The sequence below is a fragment of the Vigna radiata genome, unplaced genomic scaffold (genome assembly GCF_000741045.1).
Source record: "Vigna radiata var. radiata cultivar VC1973A unplaced genomic scaffold, Vradiata_ver6 scaffold_265, whole genome shotgun sequence".
Taxonomy (NCBI): Eukaryota; Viridiplantae; Streptophyta; class Magnoliopsida; order Fabales; family Fabaceae; genus Vigna; species Vigna radiata.
Genome location: NW_014543983.1, coordinates 370,251 through 379,699, shown reverse-complemented (window position 1 = coordinate 379,699; position 9,449 = coordinate 370,251). Strand labels below are relative to the sequence as shown.

Genomic DNA, 9,449 nt, shown 5'->3' with positions numbered 1-9,449 from the left:
TGATGTTTAGTGCACCAATGAATACATTAGACTATTGAATTATTGAAGAGGAATGTCATTTAGGTGCTTTTATATAAATGCTTAAAAAATAAAAGTCTTAAAAATAATATTTAAATATAAAATTTTAACATAAGATTACTAAAAAAAATAACTTAGAATTCGGTTTCCCAGAATTCGGTTTCCCATAAACCGAATTCTAACCTAACATTATGAAAAAAAAATTATGTATAATTCAAAATTCGGTTTCCTGGAAACCGAATTCTAACCTAACAAAAAAGTGTGCTATTCATGTAAATAAAATGCACAGTATGCTATCTTGGTAAATGTAAAAAGAATCTGTGCTATGTCAGAAAAAAAATCGTAAAAATTGAACCATCAATTGATTAAAAAAAGTATAAATGTACAAGTATAACAATAACTTGTCTTCTGATTTGCTTTCAGATCACATATTGACCTGTGTAAACTAGCTATAATTCACAGTCATAATCAGTGCTAAACTGTTTCCTATTTGGCCCTGCTTTAAAAAAGCCCAAATATATATATATATATATATATATATATATATTATATTTGTTTATACATTGTTCATGAGCTTCAGTATCTTCTAAGCTCCACGAATAGAAGAACTCAGACACATATTCAGACTCCCAAACATTTGGCCCAACCGAAACACCTAGCAATTTTCGTTGGCAAAGAATATGTGGATAGCAGAGAAGGATGAGTTGCAATATCTTCAGGTCGTGACCATATATACACCCCTCGTTCTTGTTGACTTCCTGGGACAGTGTTGTCCAGTATGAATGCCACCAACAATGTAACCACCATGTTTAAGGACATAAGACCATTGATTGCAAAATCAAGCTGAAACATTATTAGGAAGAGAGAGAGGGAATGAGTTCCTTGTCATGCTACTTAATTTGGCAAAGGGTGATGGTGCTTACTTGTTGAATGCCAGAATGGAATGGTCCACTAGATGCAGCCCCGTAAGGTACGAGGTAAGGTGGCAGTATCAGACTGGTTTGAGGCTTGTATTGTTGAAAATATGAAGGGATGGATAGACCAAGGAACAATGAAACACCAACTATTGTCATGTTCCTGAAGCTGGCACATTGACCAGACTGTAAGGTTGAAAGCCCCAAAGCTGCTATAAGAGCCCAGATGAAACATAGCACAGAAGCAGCCAAGGCCTGAGGAATGGAAGCAAGTAGAGCACCCACTTTTCCTGCAAATTTAAAAGGCATAGATTGGATCCTATAGTGTTGACATCAAATCATGGTTTATGTCTTTATGTTTTGTTGCTTTACCCATAAAGGAAAAGAGAATCATGAACACTGCTCCAAGTTCCACCACCCTCCGACTCGCCACTTTTGTTGTGTCAATTGTGTGAATGTTTTCTGTCAAGGTGGTCGAACCAGTTCCCGAACCCCAAAGACCAGCCAATATACTACACAAACCCTCCAATGCAATTCCTCGACTCACGACTCCTGGAGTTGGAGGCCTCAAATTGACTCGCAGAGATGCAGAATGATAAGTTCCAACCTGCAAAACCAATTGTCATTCCCTTACTAACGATTTTAGTTTTTGATCGTGGGATTCATAGTACCATTCAGCTAATATTTTGTGTTTGCAAGCTTTTAAATAATTTACTCACGGAATTCACAGAAGCAACCAGAGATACTACGGCCATGATTATGCAAGTCCTAAAATGGAAAATCGGGAAACCCCATTGCAAAGGGTAAGGAATTCGGAGCCATGCAGAAGTTAACAACGCGTTGGATACATCAGTCCTGCAATGTTTCATGGTATAAGCATGTTTTCTGCATGCATCAGTCAGAATGTTTGAACTTGGGATTTTGGGATTGCATCCTTTGTAGTTATATGCTCCCCCAGCTGTTAGAAACGACGCATATATCCAAGTTAATGTAACACTCAAGGGAACCTGCAGATATTTGAAAGTTTGTAACTTCCCAAAGAAATTAACATAACTGCTAATAAATATCAGAAAAACGAAACCAAGCCTAAAACATTCATCTTTGTTTTAAACACCGATTTCACACCAATAACTTTTCTGTTCTTTTGGCCTTTGAATGAGTTCCCAAGTTTGATTCTTATCAATCATGGCAAGGTCCTCCTCCATTGCTTCATATTATATTGGAGGTTTTCAAAACTGCTACATTGCATCTTCCTATCTATTGCTTTGGAAGTCAATATAAAAGAAGTGTTTGCAGCCTCCGCGGAATATTCCTTTAGTAACCCTTTATTATGATGCATACATCAGTCCATTTTCATTCTTTCTTTCACCAACTTCATTGAGAGGTGTAAGGAACTTTTAATCCATACTTAAAGCCTATTTCCTAAAAAACATGGTGAAATTATTACAAGCGTATTCCCATTTTCAAACCTTAAAGCTTGAATCATGTAGCAACTTTACAATCCTTAGGAAACTTCCGAGATATTATTTTTATTAATTATAATTATACATTTATTACATTTTTAATTCTGTATATTTTATTTTTATTTATAAAATTGTTCAATAGGATTCCAGAAATTGTCCGAAGCTTCTTTATGCTCCTTTGCTCCTACGCCTGCAAACCATTTCTGCCAAGGTGATGCTTGACAAATCCTAAACATTTTCCAGTGAAGTAAGCTCATTTTTAAGGGAAAGTTACCAATAGTTTCTGAACTACTCTTGAATAAGAAAATTTAGAATCAAGCAATTTTACCATGTTAAGAAGTTTTTTAACATATATGACAACGGTCTAAAAACCGTTATTTTCATGCTTAAATTTGATATTAAAACATATCCTTTATAACTTAGAATGAGCTCTAAATCAAATAAAACACTTGGTTGAGTCTTGTGAGAGTCAAAAGTTGGTTTTAGAGATATTATACTTATTTTTACATTGTTTTGCAGGGTTTTAAGGTGAAATGAAGATGGAAGAGAAGTAAGGTGGACTTAGACCCATGAAAGAAGGAGAAAAATGATGAAAAGAAGGGTCAAGTCAGCCGCTGAGCGCTCAGAGAGATTAGAGGGAAACCGCTCAGCGGCAAAACTGACCGCTGAGCGGTCAAAGCGGCAAGAGAGAAACCGCTGAGCGGTGAACTTAAGCGTTTGGGCGGTGGTCTGTTTTTATTAGCTAGATTTTGTAATCTTTCTGTTATATTTTTGGGCTTATATATAGCCCCAGTGCGAATCAAAAGGTGATTCTTTGGTAGAGAGAAACGTCCAGAGCTATTCCACACACCTTGGAGGAGGTTTTTTGGATGCTTAGGCTCCAATCTACCAAGTTTAGGGTTATTTCTTCCATTCTTCCATTATATTTCATCTAGTTTCACCATGACAATGGTGAACTAAACCTTTTGTTGTTGGGGAACAATGTAATCTTTTGAAACTCTCATTTATCCAAATTCTTATTATTTCATATGCTTGTCATATACTTGTTTATCAATTGTTGGGTTCTCATCTTTGCTTAATGTTTTTATTGTTTAACTCATTCAATAAAAGTCGTTTGTCTTTATTGATACGGGGACGTACGGTAATGTCATGAACTGGTGAGAAATTCCTTGGTTATGCTAATACCACCTAGGGATAGGGGTAGGACGATCAATTGTATTTTGCTTCCGTTCGCATTGCATTATTAGTTACTAGGGGAGACTATGGATAGCAAGCCGATAATTAATAATAGGCTCTTTTCACCAAGGGATTGGGTTAAGGGTAGGCTAGAAAGTTTGCATGGCAATTGGATAAATAAGTGAAGTAAATAAGAAAAGTAGATATATGAGAATGGATAAGATGAAATTATAGACCCCAACAACACCATTCATCCATAGTTTTTCAAAGCCAATTGAATCAACTGCATTTGCATGTTTATTTTTGTTCTTTGCATACAAACACCAACTTAATTCTTTTCTCAAGTCTCACGCGATTTGTTTACATGAAAAGTAAGGCCTAAGAGTCCTTTGGGAAGAACGATATTGGGTTTACCAATTATATTACTTGATAACGATCTGGTACACTTGCCAATGGCTTAACAATATACTCCTTTAATTGTTTCATACTCTTAATTTCATTTTCTACATCTCAAATTCCTTAACAAGATCCAAAGCTTGCATTCCCTCGTCTCCTTCACATTGATTCTTGAAGAAATTTCAGATTTCAAATCTTGATTTGACAGTCATGATGATTCTTATGAAAATATCTTATGACAACCACAAACAAAACCAAATATTGCCCTTGACTTTATTGCTTTCCTTTCCTTATGATTTTTAATATTCGATCGGATTGGTTGCTAGAGGAAAAACTTAGCACTCTCCTCGTCTACTTCCGAAAGATCATTTGTGTCTAGTTGTACCTCCATTTTTGTTGTATTATAGATGCCAATTGTTGGTAGAAGATACTTAATTCACTGAAGAACTAAGGCCTTGTTCACTTGAGTGGATTTGGGGGAGAGTAATTGAGAAGATTTGAAGATAAATTTTTTTTTATTGTTTATTTGAATAGATTTGGAGATAAGTGAGAGTGAATTTGGAAGTAAATTTTTTTAATTTGTCACATAAATTAAATCCTACACTAATTCTCACAAACTTTACTTCTAAATTCACTTTCCTTTACCTCCAAATTCACTTAAATAAACAAAAAAAAAATTACTTTCAAATCCTTTCAAATTCACTCAATTACTCTCCCTCAAATCTACTCAAGTGAACAAGGCCTAAAGGAAGAGTAACTTCCTTAACAATAATCATAGCTCTTAATAAATTACAACCCTAAAACATGGTCAAGAGCCGGCAGAAAATACCGCACACCTTATATATATATATATTCTTAGGTATAGTCAGACCTATGTGACTGGGGCACAATTTTTTTTTTCTTTCGCCTAGTGGGGTCGAGATAAGAGAATTATGTACCTTCAAGAATCAGTCTAACCTGTATGATCTAATATGGTCTGATACATATCAGAATAAACTTGGTGTGATCTTGAATTGAATTCAAGTCATTCATTAAGCTAATCTAATTATTCAGCAAGTGGGTTTATGATTATCTTTTCTATCCTCACAATGTGTGGTATGAGACTGAGTATTGAAAGGATGACAAGACAATGAAACCAGTTAATTACTTTTTTTTTATGACTTTCAACATGCAAGATAACAGCACGAGAATTAGTGTATGCCATGTCTAAAGAAAAACAAAAAATCAAATAAGGAACGTATTAATTCAAGATATATACTTACCGCATAAATTCGAAATGAATGATGTCCAAAGATAGATATTCCTCGAAGATGCTTCAAATAAGAAATAGATGAAACAACGATGAGTTTGAGAAACAAAGTTCATGGATTGTTTATTTTAGGCAAACAGTTTTTTCAATATGTAAAGAACTTTGCAGCCATTACAAAGACTTTTCATACACCAGATTATTCGATATCATTGCTTCCTGGAATACTCACCAGTGTGAATATTAGAACTAGTGCTATCTGCGGAATACTAATTTCCATGCAAGTGCCAGCTTGCGGAAAGCCATAGCTGAAGAATGCTAAACCAACAGCAGCAACAGTTGGAGCCACAACAATTGGGTTGATGATCCTATAACAATTAGAAGTCTTGACAGTTTTTGCAATCAGTTCATTCACCAATATAAATTCAGATCACATGTGATTTAAGGACGCATTTGGATAAACAACTTAATTTAGCAATTATTTAATAAAAACTTATTACAGGAGACTTTATTCATTAGTTTGACTTCGATGCTTGCTGAAAGCAAAGAGATTATTTAGATAGGTTTGTCCATGAAGTTCATTGAAACTGTTAAATTGAGCATACAAGTGGATCGTTAAGACACTTTTGTATGGTCAGAAACGCTCTCTAGAAGCTCTACCAAATGTCCCCTATAGTTGTGTAGGCTTATTCTGTTCATTTCTAGATTCCTAAACTATAGTATATGTTCTACAAAGTTCTTTTTTATCAGCAAAATTTCAATAACAAAGTTGAATCACTGGTTGGCCTTGGCAATCACTTTACACAAAAATGTGATTTACTAGCAATGTAAGGATAGACTGAGTACAACTTAAATAACCAAAAATGAGGCTTCAGTATTCTGTGCTTTACCAAAGAGTGTATTATGTAAATAGATTTCTGAAGAAGAGAAGCAGAGTGCATTGGTCATGTCACTATTCTAGCCAGTTGAAAAGTATGCAGCATTGTCACAAAAGCTAAATATATGAATATTTTAATTGGAGCAACTGCAACTGTATAGTTTCCATTATAGGAAAGATCAAAAGAAAGGCTTCAAAGTTTGAATCAAGACAATTCAACGAGAAATATTTAAAACAGGATATTATGCATATGTTTATCTGTTAGTATTATGTTATGGATGACATACTTGTTTTAAATTAATTACTTAACAGCTTAGCAGCTTAAACTAACAAAATAAACTAAATAAAAATGAATAGATGAAATTAATCTAGCCCTCGTGGTCACATGAACGATCACATGCAGCTTGTTACCTGAGAAGAAGAGACATTAAACCACTAAGTCCCAGGATACATTGGAATACTGAACCAACAATTATGGCTCCTTGGAGCTCCCTCATTATGTGCCTAAATTTCTGCAGTTATTAGCAGACATTAATACGGAAGCTGGGAATATAACAAAGGATTCTGATAGATCCATCAAAAACAGAAAGAAGAAGAAAAGGAAAGATATTTCTGGTGATTCAAAACAGGTAATAGCTTGAACATGGGTATCATGTTACTTAACAAACTCTACTATTTTGTTTCGCTGGTAGTAATACACATAGTTTAGTTTACCAGGATTAAGATTACTTCATATAAACTTTACAAGCCTGAAAGGGCTTATAGACAATAAATTGACATTTTCTATCAATTAGTGAACTTACATGTTGTGTTAGATTTCGAAATTCTTCAGCATTTATGATAACCAACGCTGGTGCTAAATACACGAAGGAGCTTCCTTGAACTAAAGGTAGTCTGGTGCCAAAGTAGGAATGCAGTATCGTTGTGACGCCAGAAAGAAACAGCATTGTAGAAATTACATTTGCAGTATCGCTCTGCCATCAATGATGTAAGTGAATACATATGAGTATGGAAAAGTATGATTCAGCTTTTCCTAGGGTCAGTCATTATTACATAAAGGCATTTCTTACATCTGTTCCACCCATGGTTGGCACCATGATTAATGGAATTAATACTAGCGAGCCAACCAACGATAGGTAGTGCTGCAGGCCGTAATAGATGAGAGGTACTGCAGTTAAAGATAGGTAAATCAAAACAAGTAATAAGCTTGTTAGCAAATCAGAAAATAGAATTGAAACTAACCGAGACTCGGATTTTCTGTGATTCCGTACTTCAATCCAGAAGTTCTCTGCCAACCTCTATCAGCAGGTTCCTCCCTCTCTGGAAAAAGATTCACCTTAACATCTTCAGCTACTCCTTCCTCCTTCTTCTGTTCTGGAAGAGGAGCAACTGCAGAAACTCCATGGCTAGTACTATCCCTATTCGTATTCACCACTCCGTTTGCATCACCATTCCCTCTTAACCCAACTTTCTTATCACCATGATCAGCCAAAGCCAAAGCAGGCTCATCCCTGTTCTTCCTCTTCTGGTTTTGACTCCACATTGCCCCATTCCACTCATCCTTTGACCTCAAAACCGGTTCAATCTCATTGTCCCTATTAGGCCTCGCCAATCCCAGCACCGGATCAATCTCTATCTTGGGAGAGGACCCTCCTTCTCTCTGATCATCAGCACTCTTCACATCAAACCCAACACTATCAAACTTTTCACTGGCACTAGTCCCAGCTTCCCCTGAATAATCAGACACAAACCCAGTTCTCTTAGCCCACGACCTCAACTCTTTAGGATTGTGATCACTCTTTGGCACAAAGGGCTCAACTTTGGCAGCACCAACATCATGTTTCTTGCCAGTGCCACCCCCCATAGCCTTGCTCATATCCAAGAACTTCGAGCTCGACCCAGTTTCCATTGAACCGTTCTCTTTAAAAAGATGGGCACACACAATTCAAACTAGCTCAATTCAACCCAATATAGCACATAGAACAAAGATGAAGGAACAAACCATAGGCTTCACATCACAGCAAAGAACCAAATTCCGGAGAGTGAGAGAGTAGAAGCAAAGGAACAGTATGTGGAGAAAAGACAATGAAAGAAAAGCATCAGAACAACGTGCTTTGGTGTAGTGATTAACGGTTAGTGTTGAAGGAAGGACATTGAACCGATTGACTCTGAGACATATCTTATCTTAACTTCAACTCATTGCAGCTAGCAAGTTGCTATCAAAGGAAAGCGTGAATGTGAGTGTGTGACCTTAATTACATAAACGTCTCTCTGGCATGGCCTCTTGATGTTGACAAAGGACCTAGCCACCCAAGTTTAAAGCTAAATTTTCAAACGAAAGGGTAATATAGCATAACATAACACTCCTGCAAGTTCAACCTTCATTAATATATTTGTACTTTTTTTCTCCTAGTATTCATTAAGGAAATAATAATGAAGATGTTGAGTTTTCACTGCTTTTTGGTGGAAACCGGTACCACAGCTCCTTGTGAATCACTTTTGCTTCAAATTGAAGTTTCTTATTCTTATTCTCGGCAGTATTTATTTGAAGGAGAGCGGCTTGAAGTGGAGTAATTTAACTGCTTTGCCACATTATTACAATGATGATTATGCGGTGGAAAACATAGAATTTAATTAGTAGGTCCCAATCCATTGATGATTTTGAAAACTGGAAGGCAAGTTCAGTGTCACACTCAATTGGATTACACTAATCTTTTAGTTTCATAGATTTGAATCACTGAATGATTCAATTGCCCTATTTCAAGAGGGTTACTTGCCCGTTTATAACCACATTTAGACTTTTGTTGAGATAACGTTGTCTCTCTCACTCTGTCTGTAAAGTCCCTCACCCAACCCAAAAATAGAATATTATGTAGTTTCTTAACACTGTACCACAACTTTAGGCATCATCCGAACACATGTGAAATTTTAGCTCTTTATATGTTATTAGGTTGGAAAAAGTTTTTTAACAACTCTTTTTTCATAATAATACATATCTGACCATTTGTGATTGATTCGTTTTAAATATTTTTTTATAATAGATTCAAATAGACCAATAGAATGATAACATATGTCCTGTTGTCAAAAAATTATTAAAAAAAAATTGTTAAAATATCATTGTCCTATTATGTTTCATCACGATGGAACCGGCAAGTGTAAGTTTTTCTTTTCTTTCATGTCAGTTGTTCTTCCTGTAAGGATCATAATGAAACAAATACGCAATTATTTGTCTGCATAATTTGTTTTAAGACTTAATTATTTCAAATAATACTAAATGTGTATTATTACTTCGCGTTTATTCCAAGTCTTCTTAGTCATGTTTATTGTCGTAGATTTAACCTTCTTATATCTAGGGTTAT

At 35.5% G+C, this 9,449-nt stretch overlaps 1 protein-coding gene across 1 annotated transcript; it reads right to left on the bottom strand.

The window, feature by feature from the left end:
* Nucleotides 1–379: 379 nt before the first annotated feature.
* LOC106755160 (nucleobase-ascorbate transporter 11) lies at nt 380–8,382 on the bottom strand. The gene is made up of 10 exons (XM_014637264.2): nt 7,333–8,382; nt 7,161–7,258; nt 6,894–7,064; nt 6,502–6,602; nt 5,446–5,581; nt 5,230–5,280; nt 1,652–1,939; nt 1,305–1,539; nt 942–1,222; nt 380–861 (listed from the first exon to the last, which is right to left on the bottom strand). The coding sequence occupies exons 1-10, from the start codon at nt 7,997–7,999 to the stop codon at nt 640–642; spliced, it is 2,250 nt and encodes a 749-aa protein (XP_014492750.1). The 5' UTR covers nt 8,000–8,382; the 3' UTR covers nt 380–639.
* Nucleotides 8,383–9,449: the final 1,067 nt, after the last annotated feature.